The sequence below is a fragment of the Acyrthosiphon pisum genome, chromosome A3 (genome assembly GCF_005508785.2).
Source record: "Acyrthosiphon pisum isolate AL4f chromosome A3, pea_aphid_22Mar2018_4r6ur, whole genome shotgun sequence".
Classification (NCBI taxonomy): domain Eukaryota; kingdom Metazoa; phylum Arthropoda; class Insecta; order Hemiptera; family Aphididae; genus Acyrthosiphon; species Acyrthosiphon pisum.
In genome coordinates this window covers 35,639,178-35,656,002 of record NC_042496.1, presented here as the reverse complement: position 1 = coordinate 35,656,002, position 16,825 = coordinate 35,639,178, and the positions used below count along the sequence as shown (strand labels likewise).

The 16,825-nt window shown below is 33.2% G+C and overlaps 1 protein-coding gene across 1 annotated transcript; it reads left to right on the top strand.

Annotated features, from left to right (window-relative positions):
- Positions 1 to 10,026: 10,026 nt before the first annotated feature.
- Positions 10,027 to 12,150, top strand: LOC100161296 (DNA-binding protein inhibitor ID-1). The gene is made up of 2 exons (XM_001947078.5): positions 10,027 to 10,747; positions 11,124 to 12,150. Exons 1-2 carry the CDS (start codon positions 10,313 to 10,315, stop codon positions 11,193 to 11,195), a joined length of 507 nt encoding a protein of 168 aa, XP_001947113.1. The 5' UTR covers positions 10,027 to 10,312; the 3' UTR covers positions 11,196 to 12,150.
- Positions 12,151 to 16,825: the final 4,675 nt, after the last annotated feature.

Sequence of the window (16,825 nt, the reverse complement as noted above, 5' to 3'; positions counted from 1 at the left end):
ATATGTGTACGCCACGACGATACGCGTCGTACGCGGGGCAAGACGTTATGGAAATGAAGTCGTTTTCAAAAACGCGTCGCACACCTGTGACCTCTTTACGGGGGAAATGAGAAAAAACCGGGTACGACGTCGGTCAAGTATACAACAACAATAATACAAATATTATGTACCTACGGCGTTTACATATTATTGAAATATTATATGGGCTGAGCATGATACAATATTATTGTTGTACGCATTATTTGTATAATATTATTATAATGCGATATGGGAAAACGCTGAAACTGAATTATTTGTATAATAATTATTATTAGTGTTACAATAATGTTATAGCGGTGAACTACAGACTGTTTGGGCCGGTTTTTGTGTTGATCGAAACTATGCAATAACCGAGTGTGCTGTGATTGAAAAAATAAAAAATTTGATTATTTTAATACAATCAAAGTGGTTAAAATTGTATAAAATAATATTAAGTTCCTATGTACGATACTATATTATGATGTTTATTAATAATTGTTTAGTTGACGATAATTATTTGGTATTACAGCTTAATGGTTATTAATTAATTTATATATTATATAGTGATGTCGAAAACACGGATTTTTCTGATAGACTTTCGGTATTTATATATATATAACTCAAAACTAACTAGTGAGTAGGGCCATTATAATTTATAATGACGTTATCTTGTTGATTTTTCAAATTTCCATCACGTAATTGTAAGATCTTTACGCCGGCCGCCTTGTTTTAAAAAAATTTACAGATAAATCATACCATCTGTATATTATACATTTTATAGTTTATAGTTTATGTATAGTGTATAGGTACCTACGTCCTACACTTAATAACCTATACTTCATAATATACAAACATTACAAACTCATCCAAACTTCTCGATAATAATTTTTCGTTTCTATTTGCTAGTCATCAAATTATGATCAATAATGAGCGTATATTAAGTTTCAGTATAAGTACTATGAAGTGGTTGAAGTTGTCTTCAACTTTTGTTAAATAGGAAAAACTCAAAAATATTTTTGAAGTTTAGATAAGCGTACCTACTATATTTTTATTCGTCAAATCGTACAAACAAAAAGTAGGTTTATGCCTTATAAGTTATGTTATATGTTATATGATGTAGTATGTGTCCATTTGTAACTTACATGGGTTAACGCGTGCAGGTCCATTATTATTTAAAAAGGCCCAAATTAAAATGTCATAAGGCACACGAGTTCGAATATAATTGTTGGCTACTGCAACATTAGTCATTACCTACCTACTTACATTATGTGTATAATATATAATGGACATGTGTGTGTGTGTGTACGTAAAACCGAACACACCTATAAATTATTACCGAATATTTAGAGTATTAACATTTAATATTCTTTAAAGCTTTCGACAAAAACCTAGTTGAGTCACGTTTTTGTTGTAAAATATTATGGTTAATAATAAAATATACTATAATTAAATATGTAATATAATATATTATGCGACAGTTGTGATCGCAGCGGTGTGATTATTTAACGACAGTCGGACGCGTGGTGTCGGTGGTGTTATATATTATTATATTATATGTACTTATTATATGTATGTAGTTTATAAAAGCGCAGGTTTTTGTGCTTCTGTGCATAGTTTATTTTCATAAAAACTTATCTTTGTAATATATAATAATTCTTCTGTACGTCTGTACATTACTGAACTTCTCCTAAACGGCTTGATCGATTTTGATGATATTGTTCGTGTGTATTTGAGTGGTAAATTTAGATTTACAATTATTGGTCCAACCCGGAGAGGTGCTCAAACAAGGATTTTGAGATTTATGATGGAAACTTTTTTTATAAGCTGTTGCGATTGGTTACAGCTTACAGATTATATTAGCACTAGGAGAAATTATTGGTTTTTTGTATATTAATAATTTCTATTTACTCGCGGGCAGATGAGATAAGAGCATTCATCAAATCGTCGCGTTTATTCGAATAAAGAAATTATATCTTAAAACAAATATGAGAGTTTAATGTATGTATGTTATTGTAGCTTATTTAGGTACTTACTTAAAAACCACATAATCGGTTCTGTGAACATTTCAAATCGTTCTTGGAGAAACAATTATAAGAAAAATACGTTATAAAAATTTGTTTACAAATATATATTAATTAAAAATACAAATCAAAAAAATACAATATTATATTATATTATCTATATTTGATATCTATCTATATAGAATAAAATGAGAGACCAAAAACCACTGCAGTTATAAAACCTCGGCAAGTATGGCCGTTGCGGGTCTCTGACTGCAAATATAGTTTAATTTTAAAAAGCTCGCCTCATCCCATATAATATAATACGAGTAGCGTAATCTGCAGCAGTACCACTGCTGCAGTAAAGCACTACGCTATACATCATCATCGTATAAATATAATACACGCGAATATAACCTATACACAGCTGCGCATATGCTGCTGCAGCTAAACGACGCGATGGTCGCCCGAGTATATAATAATAATAATATATTATATTCGAGATTTTTTAACGGTCGCGACATGAGGCCCGGTGCAGGGGCCGTACGCGTGAAACTCGGCATCGACATATTACCTATATATAGCAGTGCGTTTTCCCGGGAAGCGCACACCAGAAATCGCAGCGCAGCTGATCGACCGGACTCGCGGGGAAATGCTGCAGATGTACTATGCACGACACGCAATAATATACATATTATTCATATTTCATAACATTACACACACATATATTATATAAAGGAGAGGTGCGCGCGTAAACAGTGTTGTTGTGTGGGGTAGGGGAGATGTGCAGCTATATTATAATATTATGTCTAGTCGTCGCAAAGGTCCCGCGCGCGTGCAGTGCAGCTGCATCGGCGGCAGGAACTCTCTACATTTATAGTTTAACGTGTGCATACTATAGCTGTATATGTGTGTGTGTGTGTGTGTGTGTGTATACTATGCGCATTTATTACGGTGGCGGTTCGAACGTCACACCGGTGCAGCGGTGGTTTTGTTGGTTTTTTTGTCTTTCGGGGGTCGCGTTTCCCACGGCGCGGCCGCTGCAGCTGCGCCGGTGGAGGGGCGCACACTGTACGTACGTAGCAAGGGCAAGGTGCGCGCCTCCGGGTCCGGTCTCGCGGTGTGTGTGTCGCGCGTTTCGCAAGCTTTTTACCCTTGTACATTACACATTATCGTAAACAATAAACGCGACTACGCGGGGGGTAACCCATATATAGCTTCTCTATGTATAATATATAGTGCGTAGTATAGACGGAGCCCCGCGATTACGGTTCACGCGAACCCACTAAAATATATCTGCAGACAGCTTGTATAGGTAAGTACATCACCTATATACTACCCCAACCGGCTACTGTAATAATATTTTGTCGAGTTTATGGTCGCGTCGAAACTAGGATTTTACATTTTCCCGGCGCCATATACATTGTCCCCAGCTGCAACGGCGTATACCATCATTCCCGTTATTGCCGATTGAACACTTTCTGTCCTCTGTATGATACTCTTGGTAGACTTGGGGGTTGTATTCCAAAAACGGTAGGTATTCGAAGTTTTTTCTGCAATAATTTGACCCATGCATATAATTTATAGTGCGTAGTATATACTCGAGCGATTGTACGGTTCACGTGAACCCGCTAAAATCTATCTGCCGATCGCTGCAGACAGATGGTATAGGTAAGTACATCACCTACATAGAACTACCCCAAACGGCTACTGTAATGTTATTTTGTCGAGTTTATGGTCGGGTCGAAACTAGGATTTTACATTTTCCCGCCGTACATAGTCCCCAGCTCCAACGACGGATACCATTGCCGATTGAACACTTTCTGATCTCTGTATGATAGTCTTGGTAGACTTGCGGGAGTATATATTATGTTGAATTCCGAAAATAGTAGGTATTCCAAGTTTTTCTGCAATAATTTGTATACAGTTGAAATATTTTTTAATTGGATGATGACTTAATATCGTAAGCATAGTTATATTAGTATAAGGCCCATTATAATGCAGAATGAGTAATATTATTTATTATTTACAATCATGAATAATGGGGCGATTGTAAATACACGTATATAATTCACACTTGAGACTATTAAAACGATCTGCAGCAGGAAGCGTTTATATATTTTACCACAATATTATCGCAGGGATATTCTATAGGGGCAATTTTACCCATTCACAGTTACTACACTAAAAAATGATCTATTTCCTATGAGGCAATATTGTAAATAAATATTGATTTTAAAAATACATTTTATATCGAATAATCTATAATTTATTCAAAATACTTCTTCAACGAATTTTACCCAACTGTCCCAACTCTCAAGTCTGCTTATAATATAGTCCTTTTTATAAAAGAAAGAATGTTATATAAATACTGTCTTATATATTTATATAATCATATAACAGACGAACCTAACTGTCGCTGATATATTATTATGTTGTATGGTACGGGGATAACGAAGAGAAGTCATATGTTTGATTTATTTATTTGATGTTTTTATCTATAATATTATAGAAATCGACTGTGCAGCGTATCAAAACATATGGATTCGAGACGAATACAAATTTATTGGGGTTTATCCTTTATTTTTTTTCTGGTCGTCGTTCAATTTTGTTGTACAGATGTGTCGGAAGTAGTGTTTCATATATAAACATTTTACCGTTTTATTTAACTGTAGCACAATAACGCTGCTGCACGTGCACTGTGATTGTGGCGCATATACAGATGACGTACAGACGTACAGCATAATAATATTATATTCCTTTTGGTCAAGCATCGATAAATAATACATTTATTCAGCGAATTCTATGATAAAGATATAATATAAGTACAGAAAACCACCGTCTGAAACACGCAATGATTAGGTACTGAGATCAAAATAATTAAATTAGCACGTTGCTACGCAGCTGCTTCCGAAAATCAATTCATATCGTTATAATATAGTAATTATAATAATTATTGTCGTCGAAGGCGATCGGGAATCCTATAATAATAACAATTTATACAATACAGGCAGGTATGTGGTAGGTACCACTAATAATGTTGTCCGTCGTTTAATTAACAGAATCCTGCAGCACACAATGTACATGCATAATATTATGCATTATAGGTAGGTAAACGTAGGTACTAATTTAGAAACCGTCGGATCGAATATCGGTTATAATTGAGCAAAAAAATGTAGTTTTTTTCTGGTCTACTCGTTATTTCTGTCGTTTTCCCTTGTAAGGGATTTCGAAAACGTGATATGTACAAAAATCATTTTGCCATGTCACGTGTGCAACGCTGCAGCGATCGTCAAAATGTGTTTTTTCTTCATCCTCTGCTGCTCTGCAAGCATATTCCATGAGATAAAAATATATTATATTATTATGTAAAGAGGAAAAAACACGTGTCTCCGTCGTCATTATTTGGACACCGTAAATTTCCGAAGACGGCGACGGGTGCGCCGCACATATATTATTACAACATCACATAATATCTAACGCGTCTCGCAGTTAGGTACAATATTATATGTATACAGCATACACACACTAATACTATAGCTGCAATAATTGCTGAAACTGATACTATAAAATATAAATATAACATATTAAAATTTATGTATGTCTACCCTGAAGCTGCATTGCAGAAGGGGAGAATTGTTGAAATTATGTTCGCGTGCATATTTAATCCAAATTAGAAACGGTGTATTTCAACTATTCATTGGAGTGGTGGGAGGGATCTAACTATATGGGTACCTATTGAATATAGTATTACATAGGTACTTATATGCACCATAGATATAAAAAAGGATCACAATTTTCACCAATATTAATATTTTATGTATTTAAAAATATTTAAATCCATCAATGATCTATAGAATGTATTATAATCGAAAATTCTACATTTTTGTTCATTAAGGGGCCAATGTCAGTTTTTCAAATTTTCCGCAATTCCATACAATTTAAAAAATTGAATTTTTATATTTTAGTTGCTACCTTAATTATAATATTTTTTCACTAATCTACTACCCGATACGGCGATACCTATTTATAGAGGGAGGAGTATCATATCGAAAAAATGATTTCACGGTGATAATTCTCAGGCCATGTAAAATTTTCGGATTTTGACAACTATTTTTTTTTATCTGAAAGAAGAAGACTTCCTACTGGCTACATCGAACTCTGATTTTTTATTTTATTTCAAATAATGGTATAATATAATTCATAAAAAAAAAACGCTTAAAATTCTAATATTTTTGAAGACATATTATAAAGTTTGAGATTAAAATATTTTTCGTACTTTACGGTGCTACACTATTCGCAAGAAACGCACTCAGAAATAACACACAATATTATATTATATATTTGTATCCTGCCACTACCGACTATGTTACAGGTATTCATACATTAAGATTAACTATAGTCTATACTATTTTATAAACGATATTAACTGTGGTAAGATATTATATTATGACGATAAGCCATCGATAATATAAATATTATACGCATATATATAACCTATAGGTACAAGTTCAACAAACCGCATAGTACAAATAATATTATATCATTACAGTAACGAATAACTTACTATCGACGTTGTTTAGCTAAGTATACGTATAATATATATAAATGGCAACAAAAAAAGCGCCTTACAATAAACTCAATATTATATACTTGTTCGCTGCAGAACAATTATTATTTCACAACTCGGTAGAGATTAACATTCAATAGTATTGACTGTTGTGTGTTGAGTATATACACAATACACGACAAATGCAACTAGTAAAAGTGTACATGATGACAGGCGTTTGGTGTAAATATGCACCTATCGTGTATTATAATATTACAAGTTATAACGATTTGACGAAGAATATTACTATGCAATGAATATATTATCTGATTTTCATGAATCGTATTTATATTAAGGGTAAATTCTACATGGAAATGTTATGTTATAAAAACTGCAGCACATAGGTATCTAGGTACCTATAAGTACTTAAATCTAAACCATATCGTCCACAGCAATCCAACGAGTTGAACGCGTTTGAGACACCAGCTGCAGCTTCTACATAATATGTCTATTGTTTCCAAAAAAATTTGGAATCCTCCGACCAATATTACGGACGGTAATAATGTTTAAGATATCATGAGCCGTTGTGCCTATTAATTGTGTACGTAACAATGATGCTATAATATAGGTTTAATACAATTTAGTTAAGCATCATTTGTTTTCTCTCTCTGAACCACATGCAACATAGTTCATTTATACGTTTAGCACAACCTAGTGTGACTTGTTACTTTTAATATTAAAACGAATTTACCTATTATCAAACTTTAAATTAAGAACATAGCCTGTGACGCTACGTTGATCTTTTTACGATATTTCAAATTGTATATACGATATTTTATTAGCATTTTTTAACTGTAATAATTTACACGCTCATAACTTACAAAAAAATTAAAATATCATAAACTGACCAACGTAATGACACGGGTAATGCTCTTTACTTAAAGTTTTTGTAATAGTTGTAATTGTCTAACTATACATAGGGTTGGTTTTGTTGAACTTAAATTTGGTACGTTGCGCGTAGGCCAGAGAGAGAAAACAAAATATGTCCGTGTAGCGTCCTCTTAAGTATAATTATTAATTATAGTAGTTTAGTTCTATTCTCTCATGGCCATTCATGAATATTGTACGTTGAAATTTGTTATTGTTTTATCGCTTCCGAGTATAATGTTATAATGAAACTCGCATGCAAATAATTACTGTATAATATATTATACATCTATACACCTCAAGGAAAATGTATATTATATTATTATGTTATAGGAGTCTACATGTAATGCTCGTAAGCATTATTACATTATAACGACACATAATGTAAAATATAGGACGTATATACCTAGTATTTCACAACGAAACAAAAGGTTAGCAATTCGAAGTAAAATATAATGTTTGCATTAACGTTTCAATTGGATCTGATGTTTTCGGAGAAAATACTTAGGTTGTATATTTTATGAAAAAGCGAGACAGAGTTTCCTTGTATAATATTTTGTTTAGTGAACCCTTGAATATTTTCTAGAAAATGACCTACATGTAATATAATATAATATACGATAATAAACTTAATAATATATGAAGACATGGTGCCATGGAGTATGATACTATTATGACATGGTTATAACTTATAACAAATGATAATTATGAAAACTTTCAAAGTTAAATAATGATTATTATTATGAATTATAATTATAATTTATAAACAATGCAATAAAAGATAATTTATACATACAATAATACGTAATGCACAAATAAAAAAATAATAATAGTATGACATGTAAATGTGGTGAAAAACACACAGGAATTTATACATATATATATAATTATTATCTATAGTATTCTAGTATACCTATGTCCAATCCATTAAATATTATTAGGGCTGGGATTTTAAAACATACATATTTTTATAATTTGTGTCGTGTTTTGTTCTGACGTTTTAGACGTAGATAATTATATCAAAACTATGCCTAAGTGGGAACTAATTACTAGGCGATACCGATTATCAATATGTTTTTTTTTTAATTTGTTGACAAATTTAACTTTTAATGTCATAATTAAAAGAGCATTAAAAATATTTACATCAATTGTTTTATACAAACTACACTCTGAAGTCTGAGTACTGCAGTGTCTGCGCCGTAACATGCTCATCGACACTTCGATCAAAAAATTGATAAAAAAAAAATGTTAGAATAATAACTTCCAAGATACGAAAACAAATGATATGTAGAAGTGTATTATTTATATTAAGTTATTGATGTCCCTTCTTAAATTTAATGTTTTGAAAATTAAACCATATTATAAAACAACATTAAACCAATTATCAATTATTTTAATGCACAAACATAGTTTATACCTCATAGATCATTAATCTAATCTGTATAGACGTATAGTGTTGTTATTATAATGTATTGAGTAAATAGGATGATCATTTTTCTATTCATTTTTTTCCACAATTATATTGAAATATTTTAATACAAAAACAACTTAAAATGTATTCGTTGCTGTGTATGTTAGCTGATGGTGGTTTTTTGCATAATAATATGTAATCTAATATTTCGATTATGTAATATAGGTATATAATATATATCAACCGAACAATTAAAAACCGATTTGACAACAAAATATTTTAAATTCTAAAAAAATCTTTATTTTATTATTTGTATATACTGCCAGGGTACCTATTTAAGAAGTCACGTAGTATAATATTATTTACATTAAAAATTGATAAACCAGCAAAAAAAAATCATATAATATCTCATACATTTATATTATTATAATGTACATTATACACGGACGAAGGTCGAATTCGCATAACACCGGCGGCGGTGCAGTACACAAGTAAAAGTGACTTGAGGGGCAACTTCACACACACACACACACACACACACACACACACAATACCTCGTCTTGTATTAAATCGGATCATAATAATCTAATAAAAAAATAAAAAAATGTATATATATATATACATATAATAATAATAATACGAGAAAAACCGTACACGTTATAGAGAAGAGCCTCATCTACACACACACATAGTACAGCTTCGTCGTACACGTGCACACACACATATGTATATATATACAGGTATATTATGTTTATAATAGTATATTATATAGGTGGATGCGGTATATACCAGTTGGTGTTCCCACGCCAACTAGCCCGTTCGGTCCGGTCCGCTCTTTGAGATAACCGGGTATACGAGCGGCGGTAGGTGGCCGGGTGGCGGGGGAGGGGTAAAAATCCTCTGTGGTATTTTTCGGTGGCCGCCGACGCCGCCGCCGCCGAGGCAGGTGTCAGGTGTGCGCGTCGTCGTCGTTTTTGTATAGGCGGCGGCGGTTGTTGTGCGTACGAGCGCCGCCGAGCGCGTCTCTTTGAAATCCATTCAATCTCGTCCGCCGCCGCCGCGACGGGCGTGGCCTCCTCCAACGTTCCCCCCACCCACCGCCGAGCTCTATAAATACCACCCGACCCGGACCGGCCGCCGCAGTTGCAGTACACCGTTCTCCGCTTTCAGACCACGTTTGTGACTGTAATCGTAATAATAATATTTATTTTATTATTATCGTCTAAAAGCGAAGAATCGATCGACTGTATTTTCACTCATAACAATCTTAAAAAAAATATCAAATCGTCGTCGTTTAGCGCACAGTGCTCTCGTGTGTGTTTTTATCGTCGCGTTCTACAGTTTTTCACCGTCTACACGAGTTCGGTTCGTTTCGTTTCGTTTCGCTTGAATTCGACGACAGCGACCATGAAATCCATACCTATGTGCCGCAATAACAACAACAGCAGCAGCAATAACAGCAACAACAACGGAGGCTCGACCGTACCCACGGTGGCCGGCGGCCGTGTGCAACGCAAACGCGGTGACCTGGAAGACGAGAAGATCCAAAAGTATTTGTCCAAGCTCAAGGATCTGGTACCGCTCATACCCAAGGACAAGCGGATATCCCGGCTGGAGGTGATCCACCACGTGATCGATTACATATGTGACCTGGAGGATATGCTGGAGAACCACAGGTCGGTGAACGCGGACGCCGTGCACTCGGCCGCCGCGGCCGTCATGCTTTCGTCCTCGGTGGCCGCTGTCCGGCAGCCACTGGGCATCATATCGACGCCAAACGCGCTGGCCGCCGCCGCCGCAGCCGTCGCCGTGGCCGCACAGCCGCAATCGTCCTCCGAATCGGTGAGTTGTTGTTGAGGTCATATTATTCGAATGCAATAAAAAAAAAAAAAAAAAACGTTCCCTCCACTCCTCTCGCGACTCGGTTTCCAGTGACGTCGCGGTCTCCATAAAACGCTCAAAAACAAATAATTAAAATTTTATACCTATAGCACCACGATTATTTGGGTGACCACTATAATATTACATCGGTCAGGTTAGGTATCGGGGTACCGCTTGCCCGCACTTTCTCTCTTTGGGAATTTCACCATTCCGTCACTCGAGTAGATTTTTAATCGTTATCCACTATGCCCCCCCCGCCCGACCCATACACAATTATTACGATTTTTTGTTGCGAAATTATGTGTATTTATTTTTTTGTTTGATATTGTGTTTTCAGACAATGTCCCCTTCTTCTCGGACACAAGACAAGCTGTCGAGTTCGTCAGACACGAGGGCCGTTAGCTGTTAAACAAAACAATAAATTGATAATAATATTATAGAGATATATATTGTATATTATTATATTTTTTTCGAAAACAACACACAATATAATATTATACTAAACAGAAAATGAATAAACAAAACGTCGCCCATCCACGCCGCAGCAGCCAGTGACGAGTACCGTACCGAGGAATACCGTTTGTCGAACATAAGCTTATAATATATATTATACGAATGCATAATAAATAGATATTATAAAAGTATAAATATAATATGTAGAATGAGAGAAAGAGAGAGAGAGAGAATTCGTTATGTAGACACACACATTCCAAATAGATTCGACATCTCTCGGGACTCTTAGGTTCCGTTTCGTGGAAAAGTGCGGTTTTTCTCACCTCCCCCCCTCCCCCCATCACTGTACAGTTTAGGTTTAAGTCCTAATTGTTATTATTATTTATTATTATTATTATTATTATATCATTATTTTTTTTTTTCGTTATGACTGTGATCCTATCAATATGTAGTCTAGATTTTAGTATTTATCATTATTGTAATATTATGTAGGGGTTTAGCTCTAGCAGGTATATAATCTTACTATGGTAAAAAAATGTTTATTTAAATGTAGCTCTATTTATATGACCGGGCGGATTTTGACACGAATCCTATATAGAAATATTATGAAACAGTCCATTTTATTGTATCCAAAAAATAACACAATATAATATCATATTTGTATAAATATACTATAAGGACTACGCATATTATAAATTATATTCAATAAAAAATATTATTATTATATAATATATATTTATATAAACCCACGGCGTACCTTTGCGCTTTTATCATCTTTGTACATTATTATTTTTTCTCTTTTGTTTTCTTTTATTAAATGATTTATATTGTTTGGGTATACATTGATTACTTGAGTTATTACTTAGCTTTTAATTCAATCATATTATAATACGATTTATTACAAACATAAACATTCGAGTTGTTCGTTATTTCTCGCGGTTCCTGTATTCCACGTTCCTGTGTATAGAGATAATGTTATATTATGGTTACGAATAATAATAATCATTTCGTGTTTCATGTTTTATTAAAGCCAATATAGTAGGTACCGCTGTATTCAACGATGATTATTTCAACTATAATACATCATAGGTAATGTATAATAATATCCACTAATGGCAACATTTTTGACGCCTGCAGACTGTCAGTTTTTCCGGCGGTCGCGTGTAAAAAGGCTATGGACAGTGTTAATAGCGTTCTGGACGAGACGTTGTGCGCATATATTATAGGAATCGTCACTCGCCTCGCAAAAAAAAAACAAATCTGTTCGAAGGCGTTTTGCACACACGTGTTAGGGTACCTGTATTGCAATATAAACATAAATATATATACGCACGTATATCCGTCGTCAGGGGTTCACAACTTTCTAAAAAAAGGTGTGTCGCAACATCATATTCATCGTACGCGTTATAGTATCGCAGGTTCCAAGAGGTATTGGTATGTGCATTACGCATAGCTTTATACGTTGTGTTTATCACACGCCTTCGTCCGTCTATATATTATAATAATGTCGTGTCGTTATTAATTATTTTTGCGTTGCGTTCGCTGTGGTTGCCCTGCGAGTAAAATAATTTCCCGCGTATCGTCTCTACCTTCTTCGTGCGACTCCAATATAACTGCGGGCTTGCAACTGTACAGGTATACAACTGGTATAATACTGCTTATACCTGCAGCCTATTGCCCGGCAGCTATGTCGGCGCAAACAACAAATCGATAAATTCCGCTTGCGGTATTATACTGCAGGAGAATACCGTTTTTGTTTGTAGCCCAGGCATTATTCGATTTAGATTTTGACGAGTTTGATGACGTAAGTCAATATAGGTAAATAACACAAATCAACAAAAACACAACATAGATAAAACGCATTCCGTAAAATAGTTTTTCTTTTTTATGATTTTTGAGTAATCTCAAGGTAAAATCACCTCTTTAAAAAAAAAAAAATTATAGATGATAATATTTTTAAGAGTTTGGCATACGACTTTATTGTTAAAAAATTGTATTTTAAATTGTTTTGAGATAAAATTTAGACACATGGCATTACACTCAAAAATATTATTCTCTATGATTTGTGTAATCGGTGATTTTACTCAATGATTACTCAAAAACAAAATCAAAATATTTGTTTTTATAGATATTTTGAAGAGTTTTGATATTTAATCAAAGAATAACGATTTTAATTATTTTGTTGTAATTCAAAAACACTATTCATAAAGACTAAAAACTTTTATGTGCATTATTATATTATATACTGAGCACTTTGACATTTTTAAAATATTTAGTTTAATTTCAAGCTATTGCCCATTTATGTAACACAAATTCATTCACACCATTCTACGGTAAGTGGTTATTGACTTACAGGTTAAGAACAATAATACATGCGAATGTATATAACAGAAATAAGTATATACTATTATAGGATTAAAATATATTGTAAATACTGTGTTTTAGCGAAAAGAAATTCAACTTTACCGTATTACTATAACAAAATTGCAATAAATGTATAATCAAATATACTTAGTAATATTAATACTTACAGGTTGAAAGACGCCAGACGATCTCCGCTTAGAATCGTTTTTCGTATACAGTGATTTATCATTGACTTCTAATTAAAATCATCTATTACAACGACTTACTCGTAATGACGAGTTAAACTAAACGCCTATTTTACACCATAGCGGATAACTATACCTGCTCACCTTACTAGATTAAAATGTTTGTTTGCGAATAAGATACTTGAATGTTTAATGAATGTTATTTCCTTTTAAGTTTTCTTATAGCAAATTAAAAAATATCAAAAATCCATTGGGTCACTATGTTTTTTATAGGCATTCAAATGTCAGTTTATTACTAAATTCATCCAAGTTACGAAAATTCGTAAATTAATTTGTAGTATAAAATTCAATTAGTTTTAAATTGTTTATCTTAATTTCAAAAATTTGATCCAAGATTTCTCATTAATGAATTTACTGGAAATTAAAAAAAAAAGTCTGTAGCTGCTTATTAAGGTTAACAACTAATAGGTATTATATATTATATTATAGTATGGATAATTATGTTAGTTTTTTTTTTAAATTTCCACAGTCACTAGTATTTCAGATCTTGAAATCTGGGGGGAAAATCTTGTTAGAAAAAAATATTTATTGTTATCAAAAAACAAATTTATTATTACTTAGTTACAATATGTATACAATTTAAAATCATAACCTTTGGCAGTCCAACTAATCCATATAATATTATTATATAGCTCTTGTTCATTGGTTAGTCATTTGCTCGAGGCGAACTATTTTTTTATAATATAATTAAACATTTTAAGAAAAATTATTTAATTACAATTAATACAAATACTTGGCGTGTAATTAAATTCTTTTAGATTCTAAACAGAGCGATGAATGTATTAGTTTTACAATGATATGTGTTTTATTTTGACCTAATGAGTCAATAATAAATATTTCAATGAGTAGGTATGACACGTATATGATGTAAAATGTGCTAAGTTTGAGTGAATAGGTTATTTACCGATTGTGTTAGTGTTATTCCACATAATTTACTGTTTTGGCGAATAAGTATAAGTATATTTATAGGCTAATTAATTTATATATTGTATACTTTGTCAATTGATAAAATAAATTCACATTCAAAATACATATAGTAAATAATTAATTATGAACTCTTAACTTTAAAAAGATGGTATAGCTACCTACCTAGTAATATTCTAATATAGATTCAACAATAGTAAAAATGTTGCAATTACTGAAAAAAAATCATATACAATATTATGCATAATAGAAATAATTAATAATGAACCCTATTTTTAAAAACGTTTGTATTAAAGTTGGCAGATTTTCGACTGGGTAAAACTATTTTCACTCGCCCGAACATACCTACTATTAATTGTTTGGTAAAAATTATTACCTTTGCCCAAACGATTGCAGCCCAAAGAAAATCAACGATTTGTTAGGGCATATTATAATGATTGTGCGTATAGGCTTGTCGTTAATTAACGAATATTAACAATGGATAATTACTAATTATGACTAATTATTATATCATAGTATATAATATGATAATTGATAACGCGATACAACATAATTATAAACATATTTGTGTTTTTTTGGTTTTCCTCGATGTACAGTATTTCCGTGTATTATAGGCAAGTGTATATACGAAGAAAAATTTTGCTGACAAAAATTGTGACACAATACCTCCCCTGCACAATTTCACCCCGTTAAAAGACTAATATATCGGTATTTTTGTCACTTTCGTCCTGACATCCGCTTGACAATCAAATGGACCACCCCTTCTCCATCAAAGTCACTGTGCTCCTAGATCTCTTGTGTGTAGCATAACGCACGTGCAAAATATAATATAATAATAATAACAATAATATTATTATAAAATATTAAACATATGCATAACAATAATAAATTATCGTTCGCTAAGATGACTGAAACCGCGCTTTTGCTGTTTATAGACGTCGACGGCGCAAACCACTCGAATTTGTGTCAAATTGCACTTCTTGTGCCGCTTTGCACAACTCACGATAGTTAGGCCGTTTCTCTGCAAGGAATACATTTTTCGACATTCGCGATAGGTCTGTTTTGTAAGATTCGTATAGTACTGATGGAGCACCAGAGCTGCAGCTGCAGAGGACGGACGTAATTGCTGCAGGGATACTCGTACAACTGCGACCAAGGATTTGTTTGTTTATTTTTCGGATATCTCGGCGACCTTCAAACGGTTCTACATAGTAAGGACAATAATATTATACTTCGGTGCGGTCGTCTATCGAGTTTTTCCCTGTATAGTCGTCTCACTTGACAACGGCTCGCTTAAGTCGTCAAATACCTACTCCAGAAGTATATAAGGACGTAAGTATAGGTTAGGACTGTTAGGATGGTTGGGTATACTATAGCAGGGTACTCGTGACTCGTCATCGTTATTAATAACGTACTACTGCACGCGAGTACAGTTAATATTAGCGTGCGTCGTTAAATAGGTTAAACGACCTTTATCATAACATTATCGTATAAAATATATATAATATTATTATAATAACATGGGAGACGATTTCGTGAAGAATGGAAAACGGTCTTTATTGTTGGTACAACAATATTGTTATCTACAAGTTAACGCGTACAGAAGAAGACGCAACACCTGCGTGAGTTGTCTCCGTCTATAACGCACGTATATAGGTAAAAAGTACACAATGGCAAATTGCATGCTAACAATAATCCATTTTTAAAATTAGAGCGATTATTAATATTTTAACTATGAAGCTTGTCGTGATCGTTTTAAAACGCACAAAAAATTTTTGAGTTTTGAAATGCTCTAATACCTCTAATATGCTCTAATACTTGCTTTGAAATTTATGTAAGTATCAATAGAACCCTCCGAGATGATGCCGCATAGATAGATCATACCTTTATTTTTTTATACAATACAGGTCAATTCACACTAGTTTTAAAAACAACAGAGTAAAATTGATTACTGTGAACGTGAAATTTGCCATCTTGTACGTTAGCAAGGAAGAAACAACACATGATGCAGGTGTGGCGTCCGCTCAATGATAATATGATATTATTGTGTAAA

Coding starts and splice junctions, on each gene's coding strand:
- LOC100161296 (XM_001947078.5), top strand. CDS start 10,313: ATGAAATCCATACCTATGTGCCGCAATAACAACAACAGCAGCAGCAAT. Junction 10,748..11,123: donor CGCAATCGTCCTCCGAATCG/GTGAGTTGTTGT, acceptor TTGTGTTTTCAG/ACAATGTCCCCTTCTTCTCG.